The following is a 15789-nucleotide window of genomic DNA, read 5'->3' on the forward strand; positions in this document are numbered from 1 at the left end:
TGTGAAGTTAATACAGCCATGGAGTGATGTTGGGGTCGTGGTGGAGCTGTCCGTCCACGTACAGCCAGTCCACAGCGATGACAGCGCGGGAGCCCTTCTGGATGAAGCCGCGTCGGATTGGGAAGAGGACCCTGCGTCGTTCCAAGATCTCTTTGGGGAACTGGTCGTTCACGCTGAAGTCCGTTCCTTTTAATTCCCTGCCGCGGCTTTTCACATGTTCCTTTTGTTTGAAGTGGCCGAATTTAGCCACAATAGGACGAGTTCTCCCGGTCGCAGCCCGCATGGGGCCGAGGCGATGTACCCTATCGAAGACGATGTTCTTCACCGTGTCAGCCTCAGTCTCCGCGTCCTCTCCAGCGGCTTCTGGAATACCAGAAAATACCAGATTATCACGCATGCTACGAGCTTGTAGATCAATAACTGTTTCTTTTATTTTTTTATTTTCTCTATTTAGCTGAGTAACATTGTCTGTGAGAGATTTCACCAACTCCCTTAGTGTGGCATTTTCAGCAGCGAGCGTTTCCACCTGCTGCTGGCTGAACTCCAGGGATTCTCGCAAGGATTTAAATTCCCGGTGAAGAATCTCCACCAAGGACAGCCTTGCATCGAAACTGGACAATCGTTTGTCGATTGACTCCAGTATGTCGACAATATCTTTGCCGGCTGGCGATGTTGTGCCGGGGGAATCTGCCGGGCGTTGTCTTTTCGACGACGGCGTCTCAGATTTGGCTGGGGAAGCTGCACTCTGGGCCTTCTTCATTACGAGATCCTGGAAGCACTGGTCAATGTAATCTTGGAGAGCCTCTAAACTCTCCCCGTTGTTCTCCAGGGTGTTGGAGATGATTAAGCAAATGTTGTTAGTTATAAGACAATTGATAAGTGTATTTGGTAATACTGAAGCTTAAATGAATTTGTTCAAATCTAAACTACCATTTGCTTTAATTTTCCGCCAAAATCTCCGGCGTCTGACGTCAGTTATAACATGAGTCGTTTACCTTGTCTGTCCTATTCACAACATTCCTGAACAGAAATTGGCCTCTGCACCTGGGGTGAGGGTGTGGCCATGAAAACAATGTGACATGCCATTGGATGTTGGGACACATAATAACATGACGCTAAGCATCGGCCAATGAATGTGAACTAACAACCACAAGGTTGCGGGTATGGCTGTACTGTAGGAAAAAATCCTAATATAAAAGTATTTTACTGTGCATTTTACAGTTTTGTTCTGTTCTTCTAGAATATCATTAAAGTTACGTAAATAGACTGTGATTTCACATTTCAAATGTAAATTAAGGTTAAATCACTGTAATGTAATAAAGCATAATTTTCATGACTATTAAATGTATCTGTCTGTACATATGGTGTCTCTTCCTCTCAAGAGACACCATATTTAGATTGTTAAAATACATTCACAAATGTATCATGATTTCACAAATATCTGTCCGTTATTTGAAAGATTGAACTGTTGAATTCAAATGTAATGCTATGGAAAAGTATATAACATGATTCCTATAAGCTTGTGTTACATCACATAAGTATTATTATCATTGCTATTCAGAGCGATTGTGGCTCAAGAGTTGGCAGTTCGCCTTGTGATCAGAAGGTTGCTGGTTCGAGCCCCGGCTCGGACACTCGGTATTGTGTCCGTGGTCAAGATTCTCCGCCTACTGTTGATGGCCAGAGGGGCCGATGGTGCAATATGGCAGCCTTGCCTGTGTCAGTTTATCCCAGGGCATGCAATCCATTATTATTTAACCCAACTGTTAACTGTATATTTCTGTACATTTACGCATTATGATTCATATTGCCACATTCATTGACCTTGTTTATAGGTAATTTCAGTGTTTGATCACGTTAAAATGTTCCTAATTTAATGTCTAAAAGCACTTGGAAAAGGCAGAATCCCATGTACAATTAGCGCAACAAACTCTATTTTCATTACGGAAAATAACCGTATTTTTATGAGGAAGTTAATTTCTGTTATTTTACGGTAGTATTTTGGCGCCCCAGCTGCCGGAATATTACCGTTTTTTTTAGATGTTTTTTTAACAGTGCAGATAATATGGAAAAACAGCTGTAAATAACTAATATAGAAATTTCCTTTACATTGAACTGTATTTTTATAGTCTAGTAGCGAGTATCACAAAACAGGAAATTTTTCAACATTAATTTTGCAGTAAATTGTGTGACACACACTTTGTAATTCACATTTGCATGACTCATTTAAATGGTAAATGGACTGATTCTTATATAGCGCTTTTCTACTCTCCCGGAGTACTCAAAGCACTCTATACAACACGCCACATTCACCCAGTCACACCCATTCTCACAAGCACTTTATCTATACTTAGTGCTATGCTATCTAACTACATTCACACACATTCATACTCCAATGGACGCATCGGAGAGCAACTTGGGGTTAGTATCTTGCCCAAGGATACTTGGCATGCAGACTGGAGGAGCCTGGGATCGAACCTCCAACCTTCCGATCAGTAGGTGACCTGCTCTACCTCCTGAGCTACAGCCACAGATAGATATTCTCCTGAAAGTGAAACTCGTACAGATACATATAAAAAATGTAATATACTTGCATCACTTTCCATGTTTAGAAATAAGATCGAAATTGAGCCTGTTCTCTTTTTCACTCGTCTCCATAATTTTCTATGTAACTGCTTTGATAATATGCTATTTCGACTTACTGTACACTCTAAAAAAAATTTTGTTGGCTCAACTTAAAAAAATTGAGGTAACAATTTCCACTCAGCTTTTTAAGTTACAAATTTTGCATATTATTAAGTAAATCCAGCAAGTAATTTTTAGGTTTGGCTAACTCAACTGGTTCAACAAACCAACATGATTTACTTTGACCTGTAAAAGCATAATTAAGTTTAAGCAACCTAATATTAATTTAGAATTTCTGGTAATATTGAGTTGACAAATTACATTAGTTGAGTTAATCTAACTTACTTTTTACATATATCCTACTCACAATTATCCATGCAAACATAGCCATTTAAATTATTCCAACTGATGAAACAGTTTATTGCATAACATTGCATAACAAGTAATACACTTCTGTGTCATACAACATAAATCAAAAATACCTCAGAAAACAAACATTGCAACGTAAGGCAATTTGTTTTTGCATATTTGCTAATTATTAAACATTAACTTTAACCTATCAACTTGGTAAATATCACAAAATCAAGAAAATTACAAAACATTTTAATATTTAACAACGCAACAATCCAAAGGTAAGGTTAACCGTATTATGAACTCTCAAAACTACACTTGTCTAAGACTGCATAAAAAAGACAAGCATCAGCACATCTGAATATTGCAGCCTAAATTACATTTGTTTTATGACAGAAGCTTGTACTTAAGAGACATTACCCGTGGGCTGGCTTTAAGCCCATCAAGTTCCAGAAACACCTTCTGGAATACCTCTAGAGTGTTCTTTACTTGTTTGGGGTAGCTCAGATTGAGAGCGTATATAAGTCCCATCATTAACGCACATGCTCTGGGCACATCAAGGTCTTCCAGGACAGCTGTTCCTTCAATCACAATTTTAGCAACGGCTGGAAGAGACACTGCTGCACGTCTGGTGACTACGATCTTTACCACTTCTTCTGTGAACTGTTCTTCACCATCCTGGCAAGGAGGTTAAAAAGAAACATGTCGGTATTTTATGTGCCATTTAAAAATATAACAAAACAATGTGAAATTTACCTACCAGCTGTTCTCTGAAGAGATCCTCTTCTTTCTCTTTCAAATACACCATCAGGCAACGGATTGCAACCTCTCTTCTTGTTTCCACCGAACTCTGGAGAATAAAAAAAGTTTACTAGGCGAAAAGTCAAATATATTACATTTATAGGACTAGCGTTTTGCTAATTATTGATTCAATTTTTGTTTTTAACAAATAAACAATTTAATTTTTATAACTTGAATTTAATCTATTACATACTACCCTGCTTTCAATGCACCATTTGCTAGCAGTAGGATAAGGTGAGTAAAAGTAAATGTAAATCAGATTTGGAGACTATTTCAAACAGTTTTTGTTGAGTTCTAAGGATTCAACTATAATAGTTATATGTGAGATATGTAATGCAGAACTGGAAAAAGCCACTTGTGGACAAGTCTTGTAATGATGTGATTAAAACATTAAAAGTTCCTATCTACCCTCTTTAATGTATTTGTGTAACGTGTCTTCCTCATAAACGTTTATTGTGCAGTTGATGAAGATACTTGTAACACTCCAAATCATTACCTCAGTTTTTTCTCCTCACATTATTTGTAATATGACCCATACTTACCTTAATGTATTGTCAAGTTACATGTGACATGGAAAGTTTAAATGTACCCACCTCAGTTTGCAATTATGTGACCAAAAGTTACATTAATGTCTTTTCATCTCACTTATGAAGTGCAAAATACTTATGCATCTGAGTTTTACCTTTTCTCTTCAATCAGAGTTACCAAGTTACAAATACATCACTATATCCTTGACTCTTACAACGAAGAAAAGAGACAAATATATTTTGAGTGATGTTTTCTTTAGCAAATTTTTGCTCTGTCCACCTCTGATGTCCACTTTTTCACTCTTCAGTTAAAGATAGCCAACAATGCTCCTGAGATAATGAATTAGGTAATTAACATTTAAGGTGTGTAAGATTAGCAGTTATATTCAGTTTCTTTTTTCTTACCTCTTGCAACATGTTCCTGATGCGCTCAATCGTAATTTTTGCAGCACCGCCTTTTGAAGAGACCAGGGACATTATTCTTGTGGAATACTGGTCCAGTTTTGCCATGAATGTTGTTTCCAAGTTAACAGTGGTGATCCTTTGGAATTCATCATTTATCTGTAAAAAAAAAAACACAATGTCACAATTATAAGTTATCCTATAAATTATTTAATAAAATCACCTGTGCTGCATCAAAAAGTGCAGGCCATCTACTTCTAAAGTCATCCACAGGTGGTGCCAGATTAACAACTTCCTGTCTGCGATTCGAGAAGGTTTTGGCCATTTTTTCACTGATGATCCGGTAGTTGGTCCTCTTCTTCACTTCATCAAGTGAAGTTCCAATCTTTCCTTTTCCAAGCTTTCCTCTGTTTCTCCTTGTGGGTGAGGTGGCGAATAATTTACCTCAGCCTTTCTTGGCTTTTTGAGATTCTTTGAAGGTGTCTTCTCATGTGCTTGCTTTCTTTTGAGAGAGTTCACATCCAGCTCAGGGCACCCAAGCCCTCTGAGTTTACTTCTGTAATTGCCCATTTTATATTTCAGTCTTTGTTGCCATCCATAGCATCCATTATAGGATCCTGGTTCTTTAAGGCAAGGATGTTGTTGAACAAGTGCTTCAGCTACATCTGCTAATTGTGCAGATGTTGGGTAGGCAACATACTGAAAGATCGTTTCAGCCAGTTTCTCAAGGATGTCTGGAAGAAGTGGAGTAAAGTTAAGTTTAGTTCCATCCTTTTTGAAAGTTTCATTTCCTGAAGCAAGTAAAAGTTCTGTGTGATAAGCAAAGCGAGGAACAGAAAAATTGGTAGGCCAGCGCTGTAAACGCCGACTCAAATGTTCAGGTGAGGAAAGAATGACTGTATCCTGAGATCCAGATGAGCAACTGGTGCCACAGGACACACTTGATGTCTGTGAGACTGATGTCTCTGAAATTGCTGAAGCATTGACCAAGGTCTCTGATGCAGATTTGAAGGAACTGTCTACATCACTAAATGTCAGAGTAATTGTGGGAGGTTCAATAATCTGAACCACCTTAAGTGTGTCCTTGTCCTTGATATCACCTGTTGATGTCAGAGAATAATATTCTTCTCCAAAGTCAGCATCCTTATAGTGCAAAGTAAACTTCCCATCAACCTCAAAAGTCTCTTTCACAATAGATTCAAGTTCTTCCACTGTTCCAGGGATTCCATGTGGTAAGTCCAGCTTTTGAATGTTATGCTCTTTGAGTATGATCCGAAGTTTAGCAGGATGAGACATTGAGGTACCTATATAAAAAGGAAAACAAAAAACAAAACAGAATTTAGCTTTTGAATTTTACTCGTGGTGGAATATACACTCTAAGAAATAAAATGTTGTATTTACTCCACCCAGTTATGTCAACCGGTTCCACACAACTGGGTTAGTGAAATATAAAATGTATGATACATTTAATTTTAACAAGACATTTTGAGTACATCTGATAACATTTGGATAATTAAATGCAAATCAAAAGAATCATGTTGTATTAGCTGAATATCATAATGTTGATCTAACTAACCTTGTTGATTTAAATTGAGAAGACTAAATAAAACCTACTCAACCAAAACAAGCTCTACTTACTTTAAGAAATAACATGTTGTATTTACTCTACCCAGTTATGTCAACCGGTTCCACACAACTGGGTTAGTGAAATATAAAATGTATGATATATTTAATTTGAACAACAAATTTTAAGTAAATCTGATAAATCTACTCACCCAAAACACGCTCTACTGAAACTATAGGATTAAATCACTTTAACAGTATTGCAACTTACTCTATTTAAGTTTGTAAATTAAAAAAATCGAACACAAGTTTATTCAGTTAACCTAACTTTAATAACACTTTGTGTAAAACTTGTTGAAGCACACTTTGAGCAATTCAAATGGTTCTAGATCTTTTTTCCTAAACAATCTTTACATATATTCAAGTGCATTTTAAGTGCAGGAAGAAAAGATACAGAATTTCATGTTAAACTGAAATGATTAAAACTGGAAAGTGTTGTGATTCCAACATTTTTAACATTAACATAACATAAGCCCACAATACAGCCCTGCAAACAGCAGGTAGAAATTACTTTAGTGTCATTTTTGTCCATATTTAGAAAAATAACCTTTGCTTCAAAACTTAAACTGAAGTCCAAAGTTAGGACCAGTTTTTTTCAGTGTAGTTGGATGTTGGTAAAGGTTCAAGAACAAAGAACGCAGAAAAGTGAAAGGCCTTGCAGAAGTTATTGTGGCAATTCAAAGTGAACAGTTTATGAAGTGCAAGGAGAAGGGTTCGAGAACCTAAAAGTTCAGTGTCCTCTATAGTTCAGTGCAGGCTGTTTCACTCAAGCAGTTTGTTTTTCAGAACTTGCACCTTCATGGATAGGTTGTTCCCATCCAACTTCATCAGCACCTTCTGAAGAAATTCAAATGTGTATTTCAGGTGCTTTGGGTAGCTCAGATTTAGACTGTAGATTAGTCCAAGCAGGAGGGCACAACCCTTTGCCACATCACTAAGAGCTTGCAGCACAGTGCATCCTTCTATGATGACACCAATGTCCTCAGGTGTATCTGCAGAGTTTGCTCCTTCGTGTCTGACAACATAGACTCCCAAAGTCAGCTGCTCCGTTTCTCTGCTTGCTCCAAGATCCACATCCTTTAAATAAAAAGAAAAGAAAAAAATAAGTTAATTGCATACATATACATATGGACAAGTAAGTCCACCTTCCATTTCCAATCCTAAATTAAAAAAAGGAAAATAACTGATCGTTTTCCTTTTTTAACTTACCAAGAATTCCTTGAACAGGTCATCTAGCTTTTCAGACAGTAAGTAAGTAAGTAGACACAGACAGCGTTCAGAATGCATTCCCGTTGAACATCAACGCTGGGAGTCTGGTGGAGATAAGAACTCAATATGAGAGAAGTTTCCTATTTTGGTTCCTTTCAACCTCTTTGCAAAACAAAGTCAAAAATATTAACACATAATCCAGATAAGTGATTAAGCAATGTTTCATAACTCACATCAGTGATGTGCAGTGAGGTTCATGATTGGTAAGGCACTGACTCCTCTGAGTCAGATAAACAAATATATGAACCCAAAAATCGAAGCTTTTCAATTTTGACATTACGTGAAAGCTTTCATTTTTGCTTTAATCAATTCTAGATTGTTCAACAATATATTTAATAATTGTGCCCCTAAAAATATTAAAATTAAATAGAAGATTAGAACTGGGCAATATGGACTTAAAATCCTATCATGACATTTTGTGGTATTTTTTGCAATAACAATAAGTCTGTGAAGGTTCTCAGTCATCCAGGTCATCTTAGTCTAAGGCACTTGGAAAGAAAAGTGAAGCTTCTTCAGTGAAGAAGCTTCTCGGATGAGAGATGAAACGTCTTCAAGCAACTTAAAGAAGTCCAGACGCTTTTCTTTCCAAGCTTCTTAACAATAAGAGTTACAATAAAAGATCATAATAGTATTTTTGCCTATAAATCTATCAATGCAGCCTCACAAATACAAATACTGCAAATTAAATTTAGCAAATGTGCTATTTAGACAAACCAGCAGTTATTTATCTTGTTGAATTGATGATAAGTTTGACATTAATGGAAGTAATAGTCTCAACTAAATTATAATTTTTTTTAGAGGTTTGAAAGCAGTCTATCATTTTAATCACATAGGACGTGTGTTATCACAATATGGATAAGCGATGCAATAAGTGCCCAGCCCTACAGCAGATGCATTAAAATTTATTTAGGTTTGGTGTGTCTCATTTTTTGTGTGTAGTAAATAAATTGGTCAAATGACCTGGAAACAATTATAGAAAAATCATTCATTTTACATCAATTTATTAATTTATAAATTGGAGATGCATTGAAATAAAATTGGTGCATCTCATTGCTTAGGACTGATTTGGTGTCAATTTGTCCTTTGTGAAATTTACTGATGTTTCCTAAGAGCGCTGCTTTATCCACTGTGTCAATGGCGCTCTCAGTGTAATGTGATTACACTGTGAATCCATATACGTGTACCTCTTATACATGTTGCTTTTAGGGTTCAGCACTGCCCTCCACCAGCCTCACTCCATGCATTTTTGCAGCACATTTATGACCAATAACATTAAACATGTAACACACATTTGTCAAATAAATTAGGTAGTCTGCATCAAGTCATCATCTGTATTACATGTGTAATCAAACATGTACGTTGGCAATTTAGAGAAACAGCAGTGGGATTGCGCATGTGTGTGTCCGCGGTGAGACACAGCATCATCATTGCCTCCGCTCAGCGTTTTACCTTGTATTTGAACAGAAAATCCGTAATGACAGCAATTTTGACCATAAAAATATTGAAATCACACAGAAAGCAAATTTAAAATCTAGTGTACAAATTGAATTTCTCTTTTGTTAGTATTTTACTTCTCATTAAGGTGCCTCACTTGACTGCATGTCACTGATTCACATGTATCTACAAAATATTCAAATATACACATATTCAGTTGAAAAAAAATTCTGATTAATGACAGACACAGAAGTTGAAGAAGCATTCAAATAATTTCAGAGCTCAATTAAGGTCAACTAAAATACATACCCCATCCATGGCTGCCATGATTAAGTTGATATTGCGTTTAGCTGTTCCCCCCTTCTTTTTGAACACTCTAAGAAGGTGGTCAGCGTAGTGGTCCAGCTTGGCCATGAAAGTCTACAACAAAGGGACCATGGTGATGCAACCTGAAACATATTAAAAATTACAACTAGAGAGTATTCTCTATTAATTTTATTAGAGGCCACATGCAAGAATGATACAACTTTCAGTCAAACATTTTGTATCTTTTAAAATTAACAATTTACAGTACTTTGTTCTTCTTCAAATACAAGTTCTTATGAAAATGAGTTGCAATAACAAAGTTAGTAAGAATTACCTCAGTCTCTGAAAACAGGGCAGGCCATCTGTTTTTGACCTCTGCAATGAATGGCATGTCTTTGATGATTTCCTGTCTTCGGTAGCGATGATAGCCAATGGAAACTGATACAAGGAGTTAAATGCATTACATATAACAGTACATTACACATTATTCTGCACTTCAATGACAACAGAAGAACGCATGTCTTATACTTTACAAATCACAAAACTGTTAATCGCTTAAATCCCTGCGTTTGACACTAAACCAGAAATCAACATGGAGTCGAATTCTTTCAAACAATGTAGCAACTTAATTGAGGCACATTTCTAAAATACACTATACATTCATTTCATTCTTCAAACTACAGGATCGCTGGCGCTCCCGGTGGTCATTACTGATGTCAGGGAGCAGGTGCAGTAGATGTTGGGAGTAATTTTTAAAACTGTCGGTCTTAGTAGGCAAGTCTCACCTTAACAGAAATCGCAAAAGATTTTGGAAAATTACACCGAAGCAGGTTCAACAATATTTGTTAAATGTATTCATACTTCTAACACGTGAGAGGTATACAAGCTAGAGTGTTAAAAAAATTTACCAGGCATCATTTGTTTAAAAAAAATGCAAAAGTATTCCCGAAAGTGTCAGATGTTTATCAGTTAGTATACATTAATCAAATTTGTCATCCTTAAATTGTTGTACTTACCAAATAATCATCAGATGGCGATGGATTCTATCCAGGATACTAAGCATATGTGTCAATATGCAACTCTCAGTTGAAAATGGTGGATGATCAAACTTCCACACTGCACATGTGCAAATTCAGAAGTACGGAGAGCCTATTAGGACAATCCTCTTTAAATTAAAGTGCTCTTCATTTTAAATGAACTTTTTACGTTGGATTTAATTTACTGCATTTTGTTGTATTGAAATCTGATGTTGATAATTAAATTCAAAACAACATACTTGTGTTTAAAGTTAAAAATCAATTGGTGGCATTAGTTTTAACATAAAACATTTACTTAATGCTACCAACATTAGTGTGTCATTTCTTAGAGTGTACCTCCTATCACCCTGGAAACTAGATACCAAATCAGTAGCCAGTGGCCACTTTTGCAGAGAAGATCAGTCATGTGTAAAATGCCTTCCAGACTTGTGGCAGAGCAAGATAGTTGTACTACTAAATCTCTAATTATTGATTAAACATTACTATCCACAACATTACCATTTGAGCTATAAAGATAAACTAATACAAGGAAGACATAGCAGCTTTGGCCATACTGTAATGAAATGGCTACTGTGCCTTCTATGGCACATGGATGTAATGCTTTAGGGTCACCATACGCTTCCCTGCTACAGTGTATGTTGCCAGTGGGATAATATCAGACAGGTCACAGGACTCAATAACTTTAACACTTCTAGTGTTTTCAAGCTCAAAGCTCCTGAAATGTTCAGAATACCATGCATTTAAGCATTTCACAATGAAGCCAACTTTTCCATTAATTACCACCATCTGAATCAGTTCTACAAAATCTGGCAGACCACCTGTTGATCCATGTGCCAGGATCATTCCAGTGGTGTAACTGGTGCCACTGTAAGACACAGTATTTGCTATCTGGACATTTGACTCCCCAGGGAACTTATTTTCCACTGCTTTTCTAATGTCTTCTCTCAGCACAGTCAAATTCACTTGTAATAGTTTTGTTACCTGTAAAGAAGGCTGGGCTGTTTGATTTCCATGTAGATGGTAGGCAATCATTAACTGATGCTTCACTGATAGAGACAAAAGAATGTTTCGAAAACAGCAGGTATGCCTAACGACACGCTTAAAAAAGCTGTGCTTGGCTTCGAAACGCATAGTCCACAGAAAAACAAGTGGACCAAAAGCTTTTATGAGTTGTGGATAGTGCTCTAGGAAATGATGTTTTGGAATCAGTCTTTCCTGTGGGAAAGCTTCCTGAAATCTTTGCCGATGCTCGAAAATCTTGCTGTCAAGAAAACAAATGGTTGAATCTGTATGAACAGATGAAAGGACAAGTTCAACTATATCCTTAAGGTTGAGAAGGAGCAGCCATGTTGGTTCACTCTCTGGTATTTTTTCCCCAACTATAAGGGGGAGGAGGCGAAGCAAAGCCCAGTTTTCATGCACATTCCCCCCAACAGTTTTTTTTGTTGCAAAATTCAATGGAACTGGTTGTAAATGGTAAATGGACTGGTTCTTATATAGCACTTTTCTACTCTGTCCGAGCACTCAAAGCGCTTTATACAGCTAATTCATTCACCCAATCACACCCATTCACACAAGCACTTCTAAGCTTAAGTGCGCAGTATCTAACATTCATACACATTCACACTCCGATGGATGCATCGGAGAGCAACATGGGGTTAGTATCTTGCCCAAGGATATTTGGCATGCAGACTGGAGCAACCTGGGATTGAACCACCGACCTTCCGGTTAGTGGCTGATCCGCTCTGCCACCTGAGCTACAGCCACCCCAAGGCATCAGTTTTATCAGCCCATCTGTATGGAAACTGTTTAATTGATTTGTTAAGCTCATCCAAAGTAAAATACTTTCCCTTGATCAAGGTACTAAGGCAAAGTGCTAACTCCAAAGGTACAATACCTTCAAAGAGATCATGTAGCAAATCTGGTGGATAGCCAGTTAATACATCAAAATGTTTTAGGTTTTCGGTCAGTGGGCAAAGTTTTTTTACTCTGTAACAGTGAGACTGACTTTTATCTCCTTTTGCAGTGTCAACATGTACCCTGTGTCCTTGTATTGTTCTTTGACTAAATGCTCCACTTTGAACGTCACTTACTTGGATTTGGGTTCGTTCTCCAAGACAAAACCTGCAGACATATGCACTTGAGAAACTCTCCACAAATCCTCCGAGAGAGTGTGCACCAAGGTTGTCTGCAACAACACAAAACACAGTACCTTTGACACATATGCCTAATGAGGGAATGTGAAGTCCTTCTTCTTCTAGGCATGCAAGATCTTTCAAGAGTGGCTCAAAGACAGCACTGTAACCAAACTGTTTTATATCATCAGATTTGCATAGAATGGCTAGGTAGATTGATGTCAGTGAGGACCTCAGCAATGGTGGTACATTAGCTAAAACCCAATACACTGCTGTAATTTTGTGCTTTTTTCTTGAGGTACCAAGTGGATTACACACTTCAAACTCATCCACATACAAAATGAGGGAAATGGCTGGACTCTCTTCTGATAACAGTTGATTATTTTTAAAATTAGTGCCATGATGAAATGACGTGTATTGTGTTTCAGAGCTATAATCCATTTCTGAGGTCTGTGTAAGGAAATCTTGGATCTCTTTTTTTTTCAAGACTTCATTCAGCGACTTTAAAACAGGTACATACTGGAAACTTCTCCGTTCCCCAACACTAAGCAAATACTCAGTGGGTTCTACCAAACAAAAATGCTCCTTGAAATATTGGCTTCTTTTGTAAGAGGTAGAAAGAGGACCTTTATTTCCAAAAGCCAATGTGATTGGGTTGCACTGACAGAGGTCTGCAACCATATCTGAAATCACTAAATCATCAACGGCACAATTATGCTTCTTTAGGCTTAACTGTAAAATCTCTTTTAGAATAGGACCTGAAGCAGAGGAAGAAATGAATTGTAACTGTTCAACTAACTCATCAATACACTTGTGAGAAACATTGAATATACTTTCCAGTTTTAGTAGTAGGTGGGCTAAATGTTTCTCAATTAAATTAGGCAATTCACCAATTTCTTCATACTCTGCATTTGCTTCATCTTCACTCAATGGATTTTCAATATGTTCCTCAAGAGGATCATCTCCTGTATTCAAACGATTGACACACCTCTGTATCAGCTCAGGCTTGAAGTCATCCAATGAGTGAGGATTGTGTTTTCGGTTCCTATGAGAAGCATATGTTCCATGAACGTTTGTTTTGAAGTTACAGTTTTCAAAAACACAAGTGACAGTTTCCAGTTTTTTTAAACGGTGCCCAATATGCTTAAAATATTCCCTTTGAGTTGAAAATGTGCTTAAAGAGCAACATGGACATTTGAAAGACTTCTGAGCATGTCATTGTATCAGAGGATGAATGGCTTCTTGATAAATGCGTTCGCAAGCTATTCCATGTTTTAAATGAGCAGTAACAATCCCAGTATAGACAAGGCATAAACAGTTCACCATGGCTATGTCTAAGCCTGTAATGCTTTAAGAGCTGATTCCTTCTTGGTGTTTCAAATTTGCAAATTTTGCAAGTCCAGTGCATTTTAAAATTTATTGCAACCTTTGGTAATGCAAAGACTTATCGAGGCTTTTGAGTTAACAAGTTATTTTAAGTATAAAACCTTCTCTAAAACACTACAATGAAACACTGAAAAGATGAATCCAAAATTTTAAAAAAATAAATCTACAGACTGTAGTTTAAAATTGGAAAAATTCTGTCATATCCAAATGTGTGAGAGAATTTTCTTTTTAATTATTTGAAGACCACTGTTGACATGCCACAATCCCACACTTCACATTATGCTTACAATTACAGAAGGTAACGAAAGCAAGTCGTGTGTGCACACACACAATTTTGTTTTTTCTTGCTAGGTCAACTAACTTTAACCTCAGGCATATTTCACATTCGAGCTTAAAATATCAATACATTTGATAGAAATACTTTTACTCACATAAATACTCTGGCATAAATTCACCACATTTCACTCTGTCAGTAATTAGAAACACAAATTTACTCTGACACCACGATAAAAATGCAGGCAGCTGCTGACTGGTTAATTTGAACATATACAGGTTCAAATTGAACATGCTCTACTGTCTGCAAGGTCTATCAGCTAACCAAATGCACCCTGACAAGTGACAAATTTTAAGTATAAGTGGAAAAATTGACAATGTACTCTCGTATTTGCGAGGAACGTTTGCTAGCTAAAAGAAAGCTAGCTAACAACTTTACTATGCTAAACTATGATTAAAACCATCAAATTTAAAGTGTACAAATATAACTTGTAATTAATCTATTTAGAATTCAATGCTTAGTTAACTCACCGAACACAGTCTAGGGGAAACACACCTCTACTCCCACAAAGTGATAAGAATGCAGACAACTGCCTCGCCTGTGATGATACGAACATATGCTACGGGGTTACCCTCTGCTGTATGCATGGTCTCATACACATCTATGGCTAACCAAAGTAACCACCAGAGTGACAGATTTAATTGACAGATTTCATTAATAACAGGAAAAAATACAAACGCTCTTACTTTTATAGAGTAACAACTAGCATAACACAGAGTGTCAATTCACATCATGTAGCTGCCATTGTCAGACTAAACTTACGCAGCAAATTCCTGTAACTAGTAAATATTTATAAAAGACTATAAAACAAGAAACTTACCAGGTAGTGGTGCCAACCTCTTTTTTTTTTCGTTTCTTCTTTTTTTATGGCAGTTGTAATTATTTTTTCGTTATGGTCCAGTTATGGGCGGTTCAAACACGAAGGATGTTCAAACTCACTTTTACATGTTACACCAACTTAATATTTTCTGTTGTTGATTGATGACAAAAGTATTTTGTTCAATATACTCAAACATTTAAGTAAAGGAGGTGTTTATTAATTTCTGTGTTGCACTGACTTTTAACATTGATTAGTCAACTCACTGAAACGTGTACATGTAGACAACTTACTTTTTTAAGTAGAAAAATGCTTTTTTGTTAAGTTCTACCTACAAACACCATGAATATTTTTTAGAGTGTACTGGATAGTGACGGCCTGTGAGCTCTGGCTTGTTTAGCCACTTTAGCAATGCTAGCTCTGAGTAAGCTATTGGATTGTGCATGAATAAAATAGTAGAAACGCTGTTTATTATTTGCACAAGTACAAACCAGATGGAGGGAACATGTTTCTCTAGAGCTTTTTTTCTATAAGCTAATTACTCAAGTCAAAAATTTAATTTGAAATGATTCTGCTCACATACTAGGTCTTGAATAATCAGGCACCATTATACCTTATTATCCTAGTATATTGTCCTAATAATAGGACAATAATAATGGGAAGATAATACCATATTATTCTAATAGAGCATAGGTGTCAAACTCTGGCCCGCGGGCCAAATTTGGCCCGCAGACTAATTACA

At 36.8% G+C, this 15789-nt stretch overlaps 1 protein-coding gene and 1 long non-coding RNA gene across 2 annotated transcripts; both read right to left on the reverse strand.

The window, feature by feature from the left end:
* Positions 1 to 5035: 5035 nt before the first annotated feature.
* Positions 5036 to 15404, reverse strand: LOC146523796 (uncharacterized). Its single transcript, XM_085183538.1, has 2 exons — positions 12469 to 15404; positions 5036 to 6010 (listed from the first exon to the last, which is right to left on the reverse strand). The coding sequence occupies exons 1-2, from the start codon at positions 12638 to 12640 to the stop codon at positions 5067 to 5069; spliced, it is 1116 nt and encodes a 371-aa protein (XP_085039664.1). The 5' UTR covers positions 12641 to 15404; the 3' UTR covers positions 5036 to 5066.
* Positions 6579 to 8805, reverse strand: LOC146523797 (uncharacterized). The gene is made up of 2 exons (XR_014877792.1): positions 7539 to 8805; positions 6579 to 7406 (listed from the first exon to the last, which is right to left on the reverse strand). It is a non-coding gene; the product is annotated as an uncharacterized LOC146523797 (long non-coding RNA).
* Positions 15405 to 15789: the final 385 nt, after the last annotated feature.

Source organism: Neolamprologus multifasciatus, chromosome 2, assembly GCF_963576455.1.
Source record: "Neolamprologus multifasciatus chromosome 2, fNeoMul1.2, whole genome shotgun sequence".
NCBI classification, from domain to species: Eukaryota; Metazoa; Chordata; class Actinopteri; order Cichliformes; family Cichlidae; genus Neolamprologus; species Neolamprologus multifasciatus.